General features: G+C 32.4%; 1 protein-coding gene across 2 annotated transcripts; it reads right to left on the bottom strand.

The window, feature by feature from the left end:
• Window positions 1-11,713: 11,713 nt before the first annotated feature.
• Window positions 11,714-16,308, bottom strand: LOC112679282. 2 transcript variants are annotated; one of them, XM_025549027.1, is made up of 3 exons: window positions 15,915-16,307; window positions 15,491-15,857; window positions 11,714-12,379 (listed from the first exon to the last, which is right to left on the bottom strand). In XM_025549027.1, exons 2-3 carry the CDS (start codon window positions 15,818-15,820, stop codon window positions 11,819-11,821), a joined length of 891 nt encoding a protein of 296 aa, XP_025404812.1. In that variant the 5' UTR covers window positions 15,821-15,857; window positions 15,915-16,307; the 3' UTR covers window positions 11,714-11,818. The 2 variants fall into 2 exon arrangements, with proteins under 2 accessions (XP_025404812.1, XP_025404810.1); XM_025549025.1 differs by having other exon boundaries at window positions 15,491-16,308.
• Window positions 16,309-24,772: the final 8,464 nt, after the last annotated feature.

Here is a 24,772-nt window from a genome sequence, read left to right as displayed (position 1 = left end):
TTTTTTTAATATTGTTCTATTCTTTTTTTGTTAAACGATTATAACAATTATTTGTTTATTTCTATTCACATTATTATTATTAATTTAATAATATTACTGTTATTGTTATAATTATTATTATTTTTTTTTTTTTAATTATAATTGTGTGTGTGCACCTGTGCTACGTGACATACTGTAATATTCATACTTTTATTGAGGAACACTTTTTATATCAGTTCTATTTGTGTTGGATATGCGATGTTATTTTCCTTATTTCCCTTTTATCTCATTATCGTGTATTATATAATATACTAGGTAGCTGAATCACTCCCATTTTAGCTACTAATCCCAGGAGACATTTTAATTTTTTAGATTAGAGCGATTATTATTTTAATGTAAAAAATACGTTATATTAAAAAAAATTAAAAACTGTCATAATATGATGTATCATTAGAATATATTATATTCTAATGATATTAATGTTTATTTATTTATACTAGGATAATTTACATGTACCTTAGGTTATTATTAAAATAAACATGTTAAATTTAATTAAATGTTTCCTGGGTAACTAAAAAGTGAAAAAATGTAATAGATCCAGTTAAAAGTCCAAAAGAAACTTTTTCGACCATTAAAAATGCGATTTTCAAAAAGTCCTTTCTAAGTACACATTTAAATTTTAATAAGTGATTTTTCCCTTAAAATGTCAAATGACTCGGTATGGTGCTTTTGGTTGAATGCTGATCAGTGAAGGATGGATGTTCATGTTCCAAAAAAATATAATATGTCCTTTAGAAAAGTTTAAAATATACTTTAAAATATACTCGATAAAACGAATGTAAAAAAATATAAAATCATCAAAATGTGCAATGAAATAGTAAATAATATTTATTTGAACTGTTAAAAACTTAAAATAAAAAAAAAACTCTCATTTGGGCTGTAGTTATCTACAAAAATCAAATTTCGACTACTTATAGAAAACAACATTATTCTAAGTTGTATAATATGTATTAATAGACTAATGTCCATTTTATTTTTATCGATAAAGATATAACTTAAAAATAGCAATTGAAATTGAAAATAATTCAATGTTAAATATCGAGTAAAATCTAAAGTTACCGAATATGCATAACTATACACTAATAAAATATAAGTATGCAATGAATCGAAATATGCAAATATAAGTGACATAACAATTTTACTTTCATATTCTATAGATCACAAAACAAATTTCTATCCTACTCTGCAACTTTTATTATTCAAGGAAAAAATATGCTAATGCATGTACATCCGCTACTGATCAGTAAGCGATTAAGTGGCAACAAATGTATGTATATATGTATATTAATAAACTACGAACGAGTATACCTGAGTTACATTGAAATATCAGTTTACGATTATTTTATAACCATATTATTATATTTGTTGACGTGACATTGAAACGGGCAGGTATAGCATATGTGTATAGAAGTAGCCTGCCGATCATGTACACAACACACGCGTATTGTGATATATGTTAATACAAATATCCGTCCGTCAACGCATTTATATCATACGGCTAATATTGATAGTATCGATATCCGGTGATATCCAAAATAACCTACCCTTAAACAAGTGCTACAACATGTCATAATAATGATTCGCGAACCGTTCCGCGGAGGTCAAACGTAACGAGAATTGAACGCTGTTGAAAAAACGGTCAAAAACCGATTACATACCATTTTGTATGTGTTATTTATTTGTTTACGATTTGCTTCGGTACATACTTGAACACTTTGAACGCAACGAGCAATAATATATGTAAATAATAAGCATGGGTTGCAGCCAGTGACGGGTAGAGTTTCTCGGTGAGCTCGATGAGCTCCGTAAGACCAACCACTTGCCGAATTAATAATTAATCAAAAGATAATTATGAACATGCAATGATATAATAGTTATTATATCAAGCCGTTATATCGGCGCATTATCGTGCAACATTTAAAACGTTTTAAACGTGGTTGTTACCGCTGCTGCGGGTACATACAAATGCGTTTTAGATTAGTTGTACATTTTAATCTACATGTAGATATACTCTGCAGAGTATATATTTCGGTTAACCATCCGTGGTGGAACTACCCCTTTTTTTTTTTTTTTTTTGGACCCGGTGCCATCGCTTCCGCTGATAATTGTCTCGTGAGCAGTGATATGGCTTCGAGAATCCGAACCGAAAAAAGACGTTTAGATTACAATTTTTTTGAACCCTTTCGACAATAGCGGTTTTTATCGCCGAAAAATCGCAGAAATCGACGTAATGATACGTGCACGCGCGAATAATTCGAGATCGAAGTCAGCCGACGAACGGTCGCACGTATTATTCACGCAGTGAATCCGCGCATAATTTCATTGTACACGTGCGTGGTTAGACGACGATCGATACTATCGGCCCTACTATTTTTTCTCTTACTCTCCTATATGCGACAGAAGGCAGATGCAATTATTCCGACGAGCTTTGCGCTGGGAAATAATAGGTACACCGTGTACGAGTCGTTATCGCGTCGCGTTCATCGCGAAACCGTATTTTAAATTTCGAGCGATTATGCGCGGCAACGGTGACGACGTGTACCACGAGTATGACCCGGACTGTACGCGCAATACAATTTGCTTTTTTTTTTTAAACTGCAACACCATTTTTTTTCTACATACGAGTGAATCCGGGCAGAGTATTATTTTTAAAACAGTTTTTGTGAAAAGAGTTTTTTTCTAGTTACGACATTGGCGAAGTCGTAGTATGTTGAAAGTGTAACGTTGTACTGCGAATGTCGGTGTGGAAAATTTGAAATTTAGCCGAAGTCGTTCGTTCTAATACTCCCTTTCGTTCCCCGAAAACCCCGTTTCACTGCACGGTTAGGCGAAACCGAAATATTTAGTGGGGCACCTCTTAGCGCAAACGCACTGACTGAGACGAGCACGTCCGTGCGACGCAGCAGGGACAGAGGGTGAGGAACCTCACGCCTCACCGGCGTGAGGAACGGCGGCGAGGACTCGTCAGCGGAAAAACTCGGACTACGCACGTTCGCGGTATCGACGACGTATTTTATTTTTTTTTTTATCAATCTTCGTATCGATCTTTTTACCGATCGCCGTCGTTCGCATTGTCTGATCGCGTCGTCCGTCGCGCGAGCCAAAAAAAAAAAAAAATTGATACGTCCTAGCAGAACTCCGCAGTCGTATTACAACAGTTCGTGTACGTGCGTACGTGCGTGTACATGTCTCGCGTATTCGTATTAAATATAGCAGCTCACGCGCACTCGCAATAGGGTCGTCGCCCGTAATGAACGGTTTAGTTCTAATGGCGGCCGCGGGATCAAGATATTTTGCACGTGCGCGTGCACGTGCACGGAGGGACCGCGGCGGCGACGAACACGTGTACGAGCGACCGTCGTCGTCGTCGGTCTCATAATTAAGCGCCTACGCGGCGTGTGCGTGCAGCGTTTTAAAAAACTTTGTCGAGCGCACGGCCAGCGCACAACAATAATAATAATAGCACGTAATGCAATATTATTCGATACACCGTCGTGGGGTGACGTCGTGCGACCGGTGATTGGGCGGGGGAAGGGTTTGAAGGATTTGCGCCCCTATGTTCGCGTCGTCCCCGCAGGTGGCTTTTTATTATTGTTTTTTTTTTTTTTTTCCCGGAAAACTCGATTGGTACCGACGGGCCCGCCGCCGCCGGGTACACGAGCGCACGGCTAACGGCCACTCGGAGCGAGCCGAAAAGATAATATTTGCGTGACAAGCTCGCAATAACACCGCGCGCGGTACGGCTAAGGGTGGACACTACCAGTGGCGTGTACGAACCCTCGCTAGTGCCCCTGGCCAACTTGAAAAAATTACGCTTTTTGACCGATCAAAATTTGATGTTACGATATTTCTTTTAAACCTTTAGCCTTACTAATTTTTTCAAGTACGCGGTTTATATTTATAAGTTATTATTATAGTGTTTAATTTTAAACTTTGAACATTTGCTTTTTTCGCTTTAAGACCGGAAAATTCTTCGACGATTTCTCCATACGACATTTTTTCATTTAAATGCCCTTGTGTCGTTTTCGTAATTCCATCGTTAAATTCACTCGCAGCGTGTACAAGTAGACATCATCTACGTATTTCAAAAAGGATAATGGAAAAATATCGATTCGACTGCAGGATAAACATAAGACTTTTGCACAGTTTTGCGTCCCTTTGCAATTCGCGCCCCTGGCGTAGGCACGGGACACTACGGGTTCGCGATGCGGAGCAACGTCCAGACACGGTCCGATTACCGATCGGAAGTGAGCTAATACGTCGACCGTACACCGTTGCGAATGGGTAAAATAATCTCTTGACCATTGTAGTTTAATTTTTTGACGCGGGTCTAACACGCATTTCTCCAAATGGTGTCAGTGTTTCTTTCGGACGATTTTCACTGACAGGGCGGTCGAAGAATAGAGGTTCATTCATATTGTACATCAAGAAAAATACGTTTTTGGATTTACCTTTGTTTATATAATTATTATTTTATAAACATATTGTTCTCAATATAATTGAATACGCACGATTTAAGAAGTGTGTAGTGTAGCAAGGCCATATCTGGGGGGGCAAGTTGTCTGGACCCCCCCCCCCCCCGAAATTTCTTCAATATTTTACGAATGTTTAAAATACTTATTTATTTTTAATACCAACATTAATATTTTCAGTCAAAAATGACTTAAGCTCCAATTAATCATTGACTGCTTTAAATTTTATATCATAATATCATATGAAAATAATTTTAATAAAAGAATAAAATCTTTTTCTGTCTTATTTTAACCAAATATCAAAAGTTAAAATCTTAATTCAATAAAATTACAATATACCTACATGTTTTGGATACCACCCGCAAAAAATTTTTAGATACGGTCTTGTAGTGTAATTAAAAATCAATGTTGATTTTTAAATACATTGCGTGTTAAATTATATCTACACAAAACAAAAATAGTCAAACACAAAATCGTTTAATCTTACATTTACTTCTACATTTCCTTAAGGAACCGAATTCAGTGGTTTTTTTCTTAGATGCGTTTAAATACACCGTTTTGTTTATTGTTCAACAACAACAGTCTATGCGATTAGTGATAACTAATTTCCATTGGGTCAAATAATTTCATAAATAAAGTATGGAGTTGACCGCGGTTAGATAACTGTCACGTTGACTCATATCTGATAGTTGTAGGTCGTTCGCCGTGGTATCAAAATTACATTTTTCTAATATTTGGTATTCCTTTACTGTTCTTCGAATTTTCCTCCGGAAGAGCTTTGAATATTTTACGAGAGAGAAGGGGCTTATCTCACCCGGATAAGTGTCTCAGAAAGAAAAAACCGGTACAAGTCTAACTTATAAAATGTGAACAAGCAGACCTAATTTTATTGTTTTCTTAATTTAATATGGTATGATTGCACTAATTTTTATACTTCCATTGCACAAATAGTGTAAGTACGCAAGTAATCTACATTATAAAAATTTGCTCAACCTTAACATAATATGGTAAACGTTGTACAAGGATTCCGTTAGTATAAAACTTTTTTCCATCCGATTCGCACATAAGCATACCGTACATTTCTAGAGAGTATTAGGAAATCAACACCTCTCATTGGCTGTATTATGTCTTTGGTAGTATAAAATTATCAATATTTAATGTTTATAAATCTTTTATTCATTTTTTTATTTTATTTTATTTTTATTAAAATGATTGTTTAAATTAATTAAATTATTTTGTTTGAACATTTATTTGTCAATTTTTTATTTATTCAGCCTCGTTCAAAAACAAAATATGACAATGTTTTTGTAATATATATTAAATATTTATTACTATCAATTTTAAAACTGATTATAAATCTCTAAACGTAATTTGGATATGAGTTTAAAGTCATAATTTAATTTATAATTTTAAAATTAATGCTGGAAGTATTTATTATAATCTTAAAAAATGGATTTATTATCATTAAGTTGTTTCAATATTAAATTTAGCTATCTAACGATTGAGAACGACGTTTATAGCAATACTATTAAGAACGTTCGATATATTACATTTTTTTCCAACGTTGCCATAATACAGAGGTGGCCAAATTTTTTTCGGCCACGATCTACTAAAAATATATTTCACCTTTGAAGATCGACTTTCTTGGAAAATTGTTTTATAAACCAGAATAAAAGATAAAAATCATAAAGATATTACTTATCGACAATTTGTTCATAACCATCACGATTAATTTTCGTGCACATGGCCTAAAAATAAATTCTAATGTGATCGACTCTGAAATCGTCCGCAATCGACCGTTTGGTCGCCCCTGCTATAACATAATACATATCATGTAACAATTGTAGTCAGTGGCGTAGCCAAGGGGGGAGCTAAGGGGGCTATAGCCCCCCCCCCATGAGCCGTGTTTATATGTATAATGTATCTTGACTATTTAATAGAATCAATGGATGCTCGTTTTAATCAAAGGCTTATTGATGTTATGCCACTTGAAGGACTTATTCCGGCCAATTTAAATATGTATGACGATAAAAATATTATAAAAGCTGCTAAAATATATGTCCAAGATCTCCATGATGATACTTCATCTACAATCAGAGCTGACCTGTTCATATGGAGGCAACAATAAAGTCAAAATACTATTCCAAAACCGAATTCTGCTCTTGATTCACTCTCTCATCGCACCAATCTTCGACCTAACATTAAAATACTTTTACAATTATTCGCCACGTTACCAGTTACCTCTTTCACTCCGGAAAGAACGTTTTCAGCACTTAATCGCTTAAAAATTTTTTTAAGAAGCACTATATCGGAAAACAGACTGAATGGGTTAGATATGGCTTATATAAATAAAAAAAGAGCAATTCGATGATAGTGAAATAATAACTGAATTTGCCAGAAATTCACCTAAGAGGATGCAGCTGTCAGAGTGGAGCAAGGGACTGAACACTAAAACCAAAATTATTATTATTATTATAAATTATATATTAATAAATATTTTTAAAACTATACTAAAATGCTTGAATTACGTTTAGAAACTTGGTGGTAGATAGTGGGTGAATTCTCATATCCTCTCTTACCTTACTTATCCAAAAAAGTGGTTAGCCTCCCCCCCCCCATTTAAAAATCCTGGCTACGCCACTGATTGTAGTCAAACACTCGATTATATAATCAGTGGTGTATTAGAGAGTATACGGGAGTATACGGCGTATACCTAATACGCTATTTTTATCCATGGCGTATAGCTTATGAGACATTGATGATACGCAGGTATACGGCCATATATACCTTGTAATTTGAAAAGTAACTACAAAATACTTTGACTAACTTAACTTGTGATTATATTTATGACGTGATTCGGTATCGGATATATTATTTCTATTTTTTTTAATGAAAAATTCAAATTTGTTATCATTTAACAACAAGTTTCTGTTATCAAACTGTCATGATTAAGTTCATGAGTGAGTTTTTTTTGGTTTCTACCATTTGATAGTTATGAAATAAGGCGTATACCCATGATTTATTTTAGCAATACGAGATCACTATATATAATTAAACAATTATATAGAGCTTGGCTGTCTGTTCAATGTAAAATGTGGACATTGAAACTTTCGGAAAATCCTAGGTAACTTTCGTTATTAATTAATATATAGTATAAAAATAATGAATTGCAATTCAAAATATTCTAAGACTACGGACGACGCTGAAAGTTTTCATAGAAAATTCAATAGTCAATTGCATAGCCCTCACCAGCAATATTTGTCGTTATTAAAATATTAATTGAAACTCAATCCGAAATGGTTTTTAATATCGCTACGGCCGAACAAAAAAAAGAAAAAAAGAATTGACGTAAAAAAAAAAGATAAAATATTAAACAATAATAGTAAATATAAGTGGTATGTGAAAAATTCAAATTCGCGTAATTTTCTCGGTGTTGGTGAGTTGCGGCCCGATCCTAAATAACGTACGAATTGCGGCCCGTATTTATGAAACAGACGTGCGAGTTGCGGCCCGTGTTTATAAAACAGACGTACGCGTTGCGGCCACATTTTACATTTTATTTATCACTTCATATCAGCCTATCAGCGTTACCCAGAAGACACCACGAGGAGGTTGGCTGAGTCGTCTCCCAAAAATTTGTTTTTTTTTATTTATGTAAAAATGGTAAAATGAATTTTAATATTTATGTAAAATATGTAAAAATATATATATTTATTGGTCGGGCAAAAACTTAAAACTTAATGATTTGACGAAATCAAACTGCTCTATTTCTTTTTGTGCTAGCTTTGTCAGCTGTTGTTTTATAAATGCTTCTTTTTCACATATTTTCTTCGTTTTTATTCCATTGCTTCTACATTTGATATATGTTTCTGATTGAATTTCTACTAACACATCAATAAAATTATAGATGTTAGGATGACTAGAGTAGAACGATGAATTTAGGTGTGAATGAAAACTTTCACAGCCGTTAGTGGTACGGTTACAGCTAGCAGAGAACTGTGCCCAAATATTTGGGGGAAACATAGCATCCGGGGATATATAGTTTTCGAAAACATAGTCGGTAAATTGTACAACCTGATCATCTTTAGCGGGCAGTATTGCTAAAAAGTCATCCGTGAAACAATCAATGACGTTGTCAGAATCCAAAAATGGCAAACCAAAAAAAAAATTATGATTAGTATTACTGTCAACTATTTTATTTAAAGGAGATAATTTTAAAAAGCACTTACAACTTTTGACACTGCAAGGCCACTGCTGTACATCGTTTTTTAGTGTTTTGTGGAAACGAAATTTGTAGCGTTCGTAGAGAATAATTGGTTTTGATTTTTCACTATTTACAAACTCCATAACGCACTTATAATAAACTGTATAACACACTCAAACAGAATTTTTAGTTTTCGTAGATATAGATACTAAGTGGTGAACAGACTAACACTGTAATATTTTTCGTTTGAACTATTGACGTTATGGTATCTACTTTAGATAAGATACTGCCGATACTGCCGGCACAAAATTGAAAATAAATAAATTTCCCGGGCCCGCAATTAACTTAGTGATAAAATATGACCGGGCCGCAATTCACCGGTCTTCAACACGTAAATGACATGTCGGGCCGCAACTCACCTATAGCCAATTTACTAAAATATTATGATAATGTACGCTTACGCTATCCGGGAATTGATATATAGCATATAGGTGTACCAACACATTTTATTGATATTATTAAATTTATTATAACTAAATTTATGACTACGATAAGAATATTTTTACTACTTGTTTCATTTGTATTATTTGTTATTGACTAAGGGAACACAAATTATTTTATGGCAATGTTGCACGTAAATCCGTCATCAATCGTATTGATTTGATGAGTAAGCGGTAAGTTCTTTGTGAATTATAAGTATTCTCAATAGTTTGATCAGAAAGGTAAAATATTCTCAATCGTATTTCACCGTTACATTTCTGTCAATCCTACATAACCCTAAAAACAAAAGAAAAATGTCAATGCAATTTAATAAAATGATTGCAATCAACTTTTTTTTTTTTTAATTTGCCTTTGTTCGCACATTAAAGCAGAAGCAAATAACTTACAAAAGGTTTTTTGTGTGTTCTCCTTTCTCAACTATGAAAATTGTAACGTTATTTCAAGTGTTTTAAATGGGCAACAAATTATGCGTTTGTAATTATTTTATATTGTATTTCAAACTAATTTTTACATTTTAAAAGAACATTTTGAAAGCATAGACAACTCATGGTTTTATAATGTTATCAAAAACGTTATTCGACTAATGAGAGCCGTCGATTTACTAAAGGTCTCTGGGACTGTTAAGATATACCTTATATATATATATATATATATATATATACCTTAAACCTTATACATAATCATAAACCGTGATTTCTAGCAATGTATGGAATGTATCCGGTCCGCTATTCTGGTCGGAAATGCTTGCACGGGAACGTATCGAAACGTCATGTGCGCGAGTACGGGTGTACGCATTCGTCCGTCGGAAGTCCGTAAATATTCCGATTCGCCGTGCCATTAAGCTTACTAACAGAACCTGTACATGACGAACGGGTGTACACTCGCTGCGGTCAAGGGAATCCAAACACCGCCGTAGGTCCGTCATGTGCGTATCGATTAATCCGGGACGCCATGGCCAAAGCTTGATCAAGAGGACTGCGGTTGGGGGGTTGGCAATATTATGATATATTAAATTAAAAAAAAAATACCTTTGTACATATATTTATTGCGAATGGCAAAAAAGTGTTTGTTAAAATCAAAATAAAATACGATTTTTCTATACCATCAATAAAACGTATTTTATAATCGTTGACTAGCAAATAAAAAGTAAGTACTCTTTTATCAGTTAAATGTAACGATACTACAATGTACAAATGTACTACACTTATTTAAAATAAATCAATGATTATAACAAATTACCAAAGCTGAATAAAAAAACTGAAATTGTCTTGTGTGAAAAGGCCTCGCCAAAAGTAATAGCTCTCCTTATGTATTTCGATCATAATCCGATCCGGCCCACGGTGCATGTCGCGGCTCGGAGCTCGTGTAATGCTCGCGTACCGTACCTAGACGGGCCCATACATTTCCTCAACACGAGTCACGACGATCCCACGGCGCGTCTACGCACTCGTTGCCGAACCACTCAGAGTCCGTCTATCGTCTGTATCGATCCTGTGGCATTATTATTCTTTCAATTATAATATTGTAAAATCACTAATCAAGAAGAAATTGCGAATGTTGCGGCTTATTATATAATAGTGTGTAGTGAATTTTTAAAAAATTATATATCTGAACCAAATCCTCCAAAAAAAAAAAAAACCATACTGGATGGATACTTTCTGTGAAATTCGAAAAAGGTAAAATTATTCACATTATCACATTATCTATTTAAATAAATTTTTTTGTAAGCCTACCTCTTATCTTGTCATAACATTAATACAATGAATACTAGGGGGTGATTGTGCCTAAAATTATGGTCTGACGAGACATTTCTAAAAATACTTGAACAATGTTTATACAATTATTATTTTGTTATTTGTCAACCATTACGTTTGTGTATCTATTTGTATTTTAGGTACAATGGAAGAGATCTGATGCATGATTTGACAGCAGATCCGTTACGAAAGTTCGTAAAATTAATTCTACAGACTTCGAGTTCACTTTAAATAAAATCTGGTTCTCTCATTTCAAAAACGAACACGAACATGCGAGAATATATTCCGATAAAAGATAGGCTAGCCGTGACACTTAGGTATTTAGCAAGTGGAGATAGTTTTCAAACTTTGTCATTCTTATTCGAATATTCACTATAAACCGTATCAAGATGTGTTAATGATATACGTAAGGCTATGGTTAAAGAATTTAAAGATGAAATTAAGGCATGTGACAATACATAAGCAATCAATAATATGTTCATTAAATGTTTATGATTTAATAAGCATTAGTTCAAGATGTATATAAATGATATTTTAGCAAAAGAAATTTTAATACCAGAAACATATTGTAGAGTATTTTGATTTTTGATAAATATAATTAAACATCAAGTAAAAATAACATGTAATTTCCTTATAAAAATACGCAAATACGACTTTTAGTTAAAAAATAATGTTCAATATCAGCAATAATAATATTATAAAATTAAAAAAAAAATCAATTTCTTTTTTTAAAATTAAAAAAATATCATAATAGCAATTAAGATTGTTACACCTTTGGATTTTCTTCAGTTTTAGAATTTGGAAAGATCGTGTACGGTTGTGAATTTTCCGGTGAATCATCCGTAGTTTCATTCGGACTGTAAATTCGATGTGGCTAGTATATTTATATCTTCAGACGATGAGTTTGATTTTTGAGACCGTGGAGATGGTATTGTGTATGCATATGTTGTCGAAGTCGATGTAGAGAGTACAGATGGTTGCTTAGGAATGGTACAGACTGGTTCTATAGACCGGGTATTGTGACTTTGAGATGTATACTTCCGTTGCTTAAGTCTATAAACGAACTTGTCTATTTCAAGCATGGCATATTCTTGAAGCTGTTCATCGAGTTCACCCAATTTTTGTTCGAGTAACTCACAATACAGTGAGCATTTGTTCCTTTTGGGTTTCTCTGGCGCATTTTTTGAATGATTATATGCTTCATTCAATAGACTTTCCATTTGTTTAATTTTTTCAGCTTTTCTCTTTTTAGACGTTCCCGAAGAAAAATGTGCCGTAGGAATTTTAAGAGTTTTATTTGGTGTAGTTCGTTTTTCTTCGGCTTCAATGAGTTCACATTCATTTTCGTCGTCAATGAAACTGGTACCACTCTCGTCACTTTCGTTTTTTATTGTTTTATTTTGTATTGTCTGTTAATTCATAATGATAAATAAATAAAAGTTAATACTTTGATAAAGTTAAAATTACAATACACTATCGGTTTTCACAATGTTACCTTTAAGCAAAATAACCCATTACTTTAATACATTATTAATGAAGACTAAAATAAGTCTTGGGGAAACATACCACGTATCTACAACAAAGGTCTTCAATCGTTTTTTATGACGGTCCAGATCAGATTTAAGATACGTTTTTGCGTCGGGAGACAACATTTTTTAAAGAAATTGATGATAGAAAAATAATGAAATTATTGGATAAGATTTATTTATATTTTAGAAAAATGTATATTTATTTTCATTTTTATATTATTTATTTTTATAATTCAAAATTTGTTTTATTTATAAAACAAATTATAAACCAAGATTTTTTTCTACAATTTTATTATAAAATGTTTAATGTTAAACCTTTTATGTTATCATTCAAATATCAAACTTTATTATATATGTATAAAATTAAAAACTTAATTAAGGATTTTCAACCATCGCATGTTTACAATACTAGACTAAAATATAATAACAACCTAAATGTTCCCCTGAATAAAACAAATTTGGTAATCAAAGTACTATTATTAATGGTATTTTATTATTACGCTATTATAACATTAATATTTTTTCTTTTATTAATTTTAATCAGTATAAAAATCATGTATTTAGTTTACTTTCTTTATTGTTTTGTTTAATTTTCTTTTAATTTGTAATTTAATATTTCTTTCACCTTTTATATTTTAATTGAACTCAACTCATCCGCATTCAAGCTTATTTGCTTATAGGATGAGTTGCAACTATTTTAAATATTTATTATATATTTAACTTGTTAAATTGATGTTGTTGCAATAAACTTTATTATTATTATTTATATATGAGTAAGTTACGTAATGATATACTTGGAATTGCTTGTATTTTAAAATTTCATGAACGTTTGCATAAAACTTTGTTGTTCCAATCAACAGCATCGCTTCTAAATGTTCGTCGTTTAAGTTAGTTGTACTTAAATATACTTAGATGTTACGTGTTTAATTTTTTAAAAACGTCCGTTCACATAAGTAAGTGGAGATAAATATTGAAATGCACATATTTTCAGATTTGGAATAATATTGATAAAATATCAAGTAACTAGGCCGGTTTGAAAAGCTTGACGGGTCTAACCGTAAGTTGAAGACTCCTGGTTTACTATTATACATTGTTGGATGAAAAAAGAAAATCAATTTAATCACAATTTAGTATGTTAAGTAATAAAAAAAAAGTACACGCATATAATACAAAACTTACACGTGCTCCATACTCTCGGATGAAATTATTTAATGTGTATTGATTCAGTTATTTCTAGGGAATAGGGTTCGACATTCGAGATCAAACAGTAGTTTACTGAACAATAGATATTGTTGCGTATACTGGGTTACCCAACAATATATATTTAAAATGTGAAAATTAATTTTTTTTTTTTACTACCACAAAATTCTAGAGAATGCATCGATGAAATTAATGAGAAATATGTAGTAATACAAATTGTTGTATCTCAACTGAATAATATAGAAGTATTACATGGGGAATAGGAAATTTAGAATAAAAAAAACAAAAACATATGATTATTTGTTACAATGTTAAATATTGTTTCAAGTTAAGAAAAACTATGTACTTATTGAAGGTATGTTTGTCGTCTGTACAACCTACATTATTAGCATTGAAAAAAACCTTTAAAAAATGATCATTAAATATTTCGGTATATTTCTACTATACGGGACACCTTATTTTTTGCAATTTTTTTTTTTTACATATATAGTTAAGTACGCTGAAAATTATGGTAAAATTAGATTTTGGCGCTCGGACATAGTTTTGAAGTTATTGCACTTCAAAATTACTATATATTATATTAAATAACTTATATACATACAACATACATGTTTGAAACCGCGATGCTGTAGCCCAGTGGCAATAAAACTATCTCTAGGCAGTAAATTTCACGAGTTTAAATCTCCCCCATATCTCGTGAAAACTTTTTGCACTTTTTTTTTTAAAGTCTATGGTATCCAATAATATTATTTCATTAATTTAATCATTATTATTTAAAGCTTGAATTTGTCAATTTGCTATCAGTTTTATGCTTTAATTATAGTAGACCTTTTAAATTGTGTAATAAAATATTTATTTGTAATACCTTATATAACTAACTATAACTTCAAAACTAAGTTCTTACGCCAAATTCCAATTTCACCATTACTTTTTTCCCCCAAAATATGACTAAGTCCCCTAAAGAAATTGCCAAATTTTGGGGTGTCCCGTAAACTAGAAATGTTCCAATATTTCATCAATAAGTAAGAAAATCATACATCAGCGTCGATTTTTTTCTACCAAAAAGATTAAAAAACCCACAAAAACTTCTATTATTTTACAACCGAAAACAATCGAAAAGAATAATATAAGTTCATTCTTAATGTTGATGAACGAAAGCAAGACACAAAGTTTGATACATGAGAATAGTGTAAAATTGTAAAAATGGTCAATGCATATTATACATAACATATTTTATTACTAAACAATTATATTTATTTATTATTTTATATAATTAATATTATGACAATTAATTTTAACCAACTATATTACACTTACCAATTCTGATATTTAATTGTAATTTAATTAATTTTCATTATAAACTATGAATGTTGGTTAATATATTTTTAAATATCAATATAAATAATCGTTCTTCTGCGTAAAAATCAAAAATGTTTGAAGAACAAGAGATACGATTGATAAGAGCATAAGGCCGCCATCTTGCACCCATTCGGCGATTTCTGTCTCTAGACGCTTGTATACAAATATACCTATCGATATTACGGGACACATAGTACACTTTAATTTATATTTATAATTAACAAATAATCATTAATATTGTAATAATAGCATTTTATTTAGTTATTTATTTATTGAACGGTTTGTTTTATTTCCAATTTATAAGCTACGTACGAATGTATTGAAAAGGTAAACGGTGCCGCAAAGCAACTCACAGAATGAGCAGTCCGCTGTGTTTATATATTTATACGAATAAAGTTGCTTGTATATTATTTATATTTTTATATACTTTACCTCTTTGTTCTTAGCTTCATATGGTTGGCACGAGCCGCGCAGAAATTTAGCCATAAATTCATACGCGAACCAATTAGGTTCATAGACCGAACCCGTCTTTTCGCTCGATTTCACTTTGTTTTCGACTTTTCTGAACGTGGCCATCAACGAATCTTTTTTTTTTTTCAGTTCGGCTATTGTGAGTTTGCGACCGAAGTTTTTCGAAATGTTGTTCCACGAATCGTGCACAGCGCTCCGAAGGTTGTGTCGCGGATGTTTGGGATTCCAGATGCAAGGTTCTCGTTCGTAAAGCTCGAGGAACTCCATGATTAGTTCGTTTGTCCACTTCATGTTCACAACGATATCTTTTGAGAAACCGAAAATGAATCTGAAAAGAAAAAAGAAAAACTAGTAAACGATGGCGATGTTCACGCGGAAAACGTACACGAGCCACGGGCGTACACGGGAACGCGTTGAACCGGTTTGACGAGCCGAGCAACTGGCGCGGCTCGTCGACTCGGCCGTCGCGAACGGACTCCCGAGAAGACCCGAACCGCGCCGCGATCGCCCGACCCGCGCCACTTCACGCTCGTCAGAGTTGCGATTCGTATGACGCGTTAAACGAACACTCGACTGACGCACGCCCCGGCAGTGTTGTCAGACGTGGCGATAAATCGCCAAAGTGGCGATATTTCACATCTATATGGCGTACGAATTTTTAATTTGGCGATTGGCTCTAAGAATGGCGATATTTGAAAAGATATGGCGAAAAAAGTGGCGTAAATTCATAATATTATATCTATCATAAATTATTTTAGAAAAATTTTTTTGTTATCAATTCTGAAGAAAAATAAAAAAACCTTTGTCAATGTCTAAGAAGACCGATCTCCCCATAGACATAATAACATTTGTTATTATGTCTATTGAATGATTTGTCTTTTTGTTTGTTGTTGAAAGTATTATATTTTACTATGTTTTATATGAAATTATATTTATAAAAGTTCATATTAAAAAAAAAATCAGAAAATTACTACTTTGTTTACAGTAGTGGTTTTTACAAAGTAAAAGAAAAAAATGATATTTTAATAATAGTTATTTTTGTTTTTGATTGTTTATCTGATTTTATTGTTATATTTAAAGATTTATCATTTTATTTGTTTGTTGTTTAAAGTAGGTCTTAGATTTTACCATGTTTTATACCTATGAAATTATACTTATAACCAAAAGTTAATAATAAAAAAATTTAGAAAATTTCTACTTTTTTTATTAGTTATGTGGTTTGTATTTACCTGTTGAGAAATTTTTTTAAGAAGAATTTATCCATAGGTATGTTCTATTGAATAAACTATAGTCTATTCTATAATCAAATGTACTTATAATAAAATACAACTATGTTATATGTTACCATACATAATTCATACATAATGGTGTTAGCCAAATTAAAATTAAACAACGAAGTGGCTTCAAATATAAATTTTTTTATGATTTTGGCTATATATTTTTTTATATTTGGCGGTAGATAGCGATAGTTTTTAATTTTGGCGGTAGATGGCGTTATTATCAAAACAAATTGGCGATTGCCAGAATGATAAATGTGGTAACACTGCGCCCCGGTACGATTTTTACGGAGCGTCAGTCGTACGCGACTAGTGGATTACAGTGGACTCATCAGAAAATTTATAATAATTTGTTAAATTTAATTCGGTTTCATGATGAGCGAACGTGTCATACCTGCTTTTTGAAGAGATCGAAGAAGAACTTCCCGTAGAACAGTTATTAGTAGGTCAGGAGAATACAAACAAACATCGCTTATTTTTGTCAAGGATTTACACATAGGCGTGCGCACAGGGGCAGCAAGGTGTGCTCTTGCTGCCCCTGGACGGTTTGAATATATTTGTAAGGGCCGAACTGGTCCAAGCTGGACCGGTAATGCTTAATACAAAATAAGTTGGTTATCCAAAAAGAGTATTGTTACCAAGCAAATGTTTTCTGTGTTTAAACTTTAAATAAGCTTAAATTTGAGCTTAAAAATGTTAACTTAATACTCATATATGGTTCGATAAAAATATTCGCTGCCCCCGACTTGAAACTCTGCGCACGCCTATGGATTTACATACAGCGTTCGAAATGGCAACGGATGCGGTAGAAACCATAGATAATAATGAATAAGAATGGATAGGACATACCTATACCAGTTTCATATGGGCCCGTGTGTTTTTTTTTTTGAAGAAGAAGAGAAAACGTAAAAAGAGAAATACGATACTTTTTAATGTTATGTACGAAAACCGTGGTACTTATCTATGGTGAAAACTCCATCGACCGTCACTGTCGAGACCGGGACGGGTTAATACGGGATAGATGGTCAACACACATTTTACGATAAACGTATTTGATTTTACAACGCGTGTGTTATCAGAAAAAAATAATACACATGCGGTATGTACATATCACGTACCATGCTGAACACTACGAGACTGGAACTAACAATTATAAATGGAATAACCTGTTATTTTGTTATGTTTTTATTTATTTTTTTGACGCTCGGGCTTTTTTGGCAACAACATTTTGCGTATTTTACGTAGCCGTACTTGACGGGTTGCCCGCCAGTCGCTGATTGAATTAAAAATAATTCGATTTGTTCGTTCACGCAGCGTTTATCGCGTATGTTGGACGTCGAAAACATTTTTTGTACGCTTGATAGTCGTCCGCAACGAGTTTATTGCGAATTGCCTTATTATTAACATTGACATCATTAATAACATAACAATAACTATTAACATCGTTACTGAATTTTTATAAGACGTTTTATTGTGTACTGTACAAATATGAATTATATTGAAATATTCATTTATAGAAATAAATATGTATTTATTGTAGACAATCGGTTTTATTCTGAAAAGTAGGTACCTAACAGAAAATCATACGAGTATAAAACTTTGATATGCTTAAGCGACCTCGAAATATGTGATTATCTGCACTATATTTTTACAACAACCATTTAATAACATATAAATCAATATGATGAAGTTAGATATTGGTAAAACAATTTTTTATTTTAGCCCATATAATTGAGTGGCACCCTAGTATACACGTACGACGCGTTCGCTGTACGCCGGACCCCGAGCCGCGCAACGTGCCGCGGTTTTCCATAACGTGAAACGATTCCGAAACAACCGTATTGACAGATCGATCGATAACAATGTTAACAGATTTGATTACGGCGCGGTGTGTACCACCGACGACTGGTTCTGCGACAGCGGTGCCCGACCTTTTTCATCCTATGCCCCCTGATAAGTTATCAAAAATCTCATTTCCCTCCCCCCTCCTTGAATTAGAGCTCAGGCGATTTTTAGTCGTGTGAATCAAACTTTGTACGCATCAATATTAGATTTAATGCGAAAAGTCTATCCGCTACCATCTGTTATCGATGCGGAATAATTTGAAAATATATATCGATTTAAATTTTACACATTGGAGATTTAAAATAACGATTATTTTCGTAATTTCATCATCACATTACTCCCTCCCCCCCAGCCAACCCTAAATTCTCCCTGGGGAACCATTGTTCTACGGTTTATTAACGTATATTAACATAGTGAACATATCATTTATTTGGCAGGACGTAAATGAAAATAAATAATTACCATAATAAATTTCCTAAATAAATTAATAGTTTATAAACAGTATATCGATTAAGTGTTTAAATTTAAAATTAATCTTATTAGTCGTTATTGGTATACGAAATATTACGAAATTGCATTTTACTTAGTTGCCACATTATATCATGTCTTTTAAACGTTTAATTTTTGTCATGAGACCCAGGGCGCAAGAAAATAGTTAAGGGAGTACACATAGTTGTTTGAATAGACTAGTTCAACCATTCGATGGTTAATCATATGAAAACCGTTTGGGACCATGTCACTCAATAGTTGCCTAATATTATTTTTCTAGAAGTTTTTTGAAATCGTTTTTCGGGCGTTGAAGGCTAAGGTCGTCCAATAGCGCCGCCGAGTCGATGCCGTGACTACGAAGTTAACCGTATATCTTACAGATACACCGATGATAGAAATCGCGTTCATTTCGTCAATATTAACGATCAGTGATATTTATACAACGCACTGGTGTGCTGCAACTGGAAAGCATCTACTTTAAGCAGTAAAGATGTTCAATAAGCTTTAGCGTTGTACGAGTATGTTCTAAAACTACAAGCGTATTATTTATAAACACGTAACGCGCCATAAAAAATTGAAGTACACCGTTGTACCACATTTATGTTTTACATTCGACGAGTGAATTATTATAGAGTTGTTAATCTATAAAAAAAATATCAATCTCATTTTTTTTTTTGGTCCACGAAATCTACGTGACCGTTTAAACCAGGGATCGGCAACCTTTTGAACCACGCGGGCCATATTTTTTTTTCAAATGTTTATCAAGTGCCACATTAAAAATTTTTTTTACATATGATATATACTAATAGTTGTATTCCTATTATATTTGATTATTTTACATAGAAATATGAGTGTAAAAAATATGAATGTTACTGGAAAAAATTGCTTTTGAGAAAAAATTTAATTTTTTGACAAATTAAACATGATGGCTTACCTTTATTTTCGACGAAAAAGTATAAATCAAACCAAGAATTATTATAAAAACGATGTTCATCACAAATTTTTCTTTTTTTTTAGTCGCCATAATGTTTGGATTTACTTTTAAAATGAAACTATTACAAACGCAAACAGTCACACGTACGAGCGTAGTACTAATTGCTACAAACGCAAAGTAACTATAACCATAGATTAGATATATTTGATACATATGTATTAAATACATAGATTAAATATATTTAAAATTTTAATTTTTAAATATATATAAGTATATTTAATTTATCCTATTATCTTCAACTCCGATTAAATAATAATAATAATTTCATAGATTAAACTGACTATATAACTATATAGAATAAACATAAACTATTAACGATTAGATTAGATTTAATTTATAAAGAAATAAAGAATTGAATAGTATTGAAAATTGTGTGAAAAATTTTATTGAACAAAAATAAAACACAAAAATTAACCAGCTTTGTGCGGGCCATAGAAAATTGCTTCGCGGGCCTCGGGTTGCCGACCCCTGATTTAAACCACGGCGCATAAAACGTGCCATTGTTGAAAAGTTTTCTACCCTTCCCACGATATTGTCTAAATATCTAAATAAATTAAATATTTCCAGATAAATCGAAAAATCCCAAACAATTATTATTTTCATTCGAGTTTATCTGGTCTCGACGTCGACAAGGATACCAAGAAATAATCGAATATTATAATATTGAATGTTCGATAATCGAATAAATAAATACTCATTTTGGTACAAATTATAAATTCTACTTTCGATTATAGTATAGTAGTAGTAGTAGTAGTATATATATATCTGTAGTTGTATACCTGAGGATGGTGAAATTACATACTCTTATTATGGTGCAAATTACAAACACAATTTTCGACCATGTGCAGTGGTGCAAATTACATATCTTTAATTTGGTGTAAATTACAAACTCCCAAGTAATTTATTCTATAAATCGGTTAACTTTGGATTAATTGAAGGGTACGATAAAAAAACCGGGAACAATAAAACTGACTTTAATTTAAAGTTTAGGATTCGTAGAAGAAACTATTGAATAAATACAAGGAACATTTGGGAGTGGCAATAAGGAAAATATACACAGTGTATTAAATGAAAATTTTGGTTTAAAATGCTTAAAATTTATTAGCGATATCCATTGCGGAATAAATGCGGTAATATTGCAAACTAAACTAGCTCATTTAGATATTGCAGATATGATATTTGCAACCATTACCTCTGTTGAAGACATTTTTTGTAAAGCAATTTTTAATTTTTATTTCTGTAGTGTTTAATTTTCTTATATTCCATATTTTAATTTTTTTATCAAATGTATAGCGATTTTTTATTACATGTATATTTACATATTTTTGTTTTTATGATACATATAAATCCGAGCTCTAATAATAACAGTATTATTCAACAAAGCTTCCGAGACACGCACCCATACCGATTTAATTTGACTTTATACGTATATTTATCGCGATAAGTATGAGTACGCGTAACGTGTTTGGAATATGTGAACTCAGGGGGGGGGGGGCACAGAATGTATCCTTTTATGTAAACTTTGATAAGATATATTCACGTAATAGGTGTGTAAGCCAGAGGTCAGTAACCGTTTGAACCACGCGGGCCATATTTTTTTTTCAAATGTTTATCAAGGGTCGCATTAAAAAAAAAATTTTACATATGATATATACTAATAATTGTATTGCTATTGTATTTGATTATTTTATAATACATAAAAATATGAGTGCAAAAAAATACGAATATTAGATACTGGAAAAAATTGCTTTTAAGAAAAAATGTAATTTTTTGACAAATTAAACATAATGGCTTACCTTTGTTTTCGACGGAAAAGTATAAATCAACCCAAGAATTATTAAAAAAACGATGTTCATCACAAATTTTTCTTTTTTTAGTCGCCATAATGTTTGGATTTACTTGTAAAATGAAACTATACAAACGCAGTCACAGGTACGGGCGTAATCACGGTGTAATACTATTTTCTACAATTGCCAAGTAACTATGACCATAGATTAAATATATTAGATACATATGCATTAAATACATAGATTAAATATATTTAAAATTTTAATTTTTAAATATATATAAGTATATTTAATTTATCCTATGACTGAGTAGTGCAGCCATCATTATCTTCGACTCCGATTAGATAATAATAACAATTTTATTTATAAAGAAAAAAGAATCGAATCGTATTGAAAATTGTATGAAAAATTTATTGAACAAAAATAAAACACAAAAATTAACCACCTTTGTGCGGGCTATAAAAATTGCTTTACGGGCCACATGCAGCCCATGGGCCGCGGGTTGCCGACCTCTGAAGTAAGCAATCATATGTGGCCATAAGTAAAGTGTAGGTATGATGTACATGCGTATACATGAAAAATAAATATTGATAAATCAGTATATATAAATAGTGTCATTGCACTAAATTATTCTTAAAAATAGAGCAAGTACCGCAAATAATCTGGAAATGTAAAAGTATGCATTTGATAAATCGATAACCGTACCTTATGGCTTAAAATTTGGATAAAAAAAAAAAATAAATAAAATTAACGTTTGCACTGCATTGACGAAATGATGGAATCAAAACATCACATTTTTTATATATTTGAATTTCACGATTAGCCGTATGACATTAAAACATAGTACAGAGTTGGCAAATCCACGGCACGCAAGACGATAAAATATTTATTGCATTATGTTTTATTTTTAATAATAAGCAATAACGCCATAATACATCACTTTAAATGTTGCAGCATTAGCTAGTTAGTTTTCGATTATTTTTCTTCGAATTATATGAATATAGTCGATTTACTCCTTTTTGCGGTTACCACGATGTGCACATCGTCGTTGACGGGGAAAATTGTCAAAATGAGGTTTTGCTATCCCTGGATACAAAAGATATTAACTTTCAAATGAAAAGAATTCTCCTAGTTTTTTACGAATAATAAAATATAAAATCTTTTACGTGCGGTGTGCTTTTAAATGTTTGTATAATACCTCCAATGTGTATTTAAATATAATCGGAATTCGTATTGGAGGCATTTTTATGTATTCAGACCCAGTGTCATATGGTTGATAGGAATTATTGTACTATTACTATTTCGTGGATTAAAATGGATCGTGGCCAATTATATATTAGAATTATGGTCGTTATGTTTTATAATGTTGTTTTTAATACATTTTGATTTATGTGTATAGAAATATTCTTGTTCCTTAATACTTCACATAATTCATACGATAAACATTCGAAAACAAAAAAAAAACCTTTGGGTGACCTTTGACATAAAAAACCATGTCCTAAATGACATTTTATAAATATATAAAGAGCTGTAAGTATTTTTTAAAAATACCATAGATTATAAACAATAATATTTTATTTACAACCGACGAAACTGCGTACGTACATTAGGATAGAATTATATATATTTTTTTTAACCATAACATTAATTTTACGAGTGGTCGAGTGTTGAAGTAATGGTTAATTTATTAATTTTTTTTTTTTTTTATAATGAAAAACTGCATTGTCGCGCATGGGAGATCCTTCCCCGCGAACGACATCGCTAACACGAAATACAATGCAATGCAGTGCACGGCCAAATACGGCCGGGGCGGGCTCTGCAGTCGTCCCCAAATACGGCCGAGGCGAACATAAAATATACCTGCACGAACGGATCGCTGCCGGCAACGGTTCTCGTTAATATGAATTCTTTTTTTTCGATTTTTTTTTTATATGTTTTGTTGTTTTCGCGACGACCGATCAACACGGCCATATACGACTGTGCGAGACGACAAATTACTCCTCCGCGAAGCCTTGCGCACGGCGCTCGTCCGGCCAAGGACGCGGTGGCTGTGGTCGCGCGAAAACGAAGGAGCCAGATGGCTGAGAAGAAGAAAAACAAATAATAGAAGCAAATTTTGAAAAAAAAAAAACCTTGCTGCGCAAATCCGACGGTATACGTGCGCAAAATACCCGACGATGACGCGCGGCGACCGCGGTGTACGACGAAATGCGTATTTCGAGCATGTGGGTACGCGCGTTTCGGAAATCGTCGTTCGTAGGTCTTTGCAGGCACAAACAACTTAGCCAACACAAAATTGGTTGTCCAAAACTCTAAGTGTGCACTTCGGATTCGAAAAGTGTGTACCTATTGAATTCTCGTAAACGTGTTTTTCAGGAATACAGCTGACGAGCACTTCAATTTATCTATTCGATTTTAAATTATACGTCCCACGTTGAAACAAACAATTTGTAAATATATTTTTCAGATTTATACCAGAAATACCAGTATAATTTTAGTTTAAAAAATAATAACAAATTGGCAGATACCTAATTTTGTACGATTTGGTTAATAAACAAAAAAAAAACTATTACTAAAAATTATTACTGACATTGTACTTAAAATTCGAATCATATGGAAGTGAGATGGAGGGGATTATGTATCATATCGTTACAGTAGATTGAAAAATGGTAGGAATTTTTATGAAAAATAGGGGCAGGGTCTTTGTTACGGGCGACCGCATTGCACGTGCACCGTTTTTCTTCGTTCGTTTGGATCACGATAGAAAACGTACTTCAATATTTACGCGTTGTGTTAACCAATAATAACACGTATGTACAGTAGAACCCCTCTGATCCGTCACCTTTGGCAC

This window comes from Sipha flava, unplaced genomic scaffold (genome assembly GCF_003268045.1).
Source record: "Sipha flava isolate LNK unplaced genomic scaffold, YSA_version1 133_pilon_pilon, whole genome shotgun sequence".
In the NCBI taxonomy this organism is placed as follows: Eukaryota; Metazoa; Arthropoda; class Insecta; order Hemiptera; family Aphididae; genus Sipha; species Sipha flava.
This window is presented reverse-complemented; position numbering and strand designations above follow the sequence as displayed.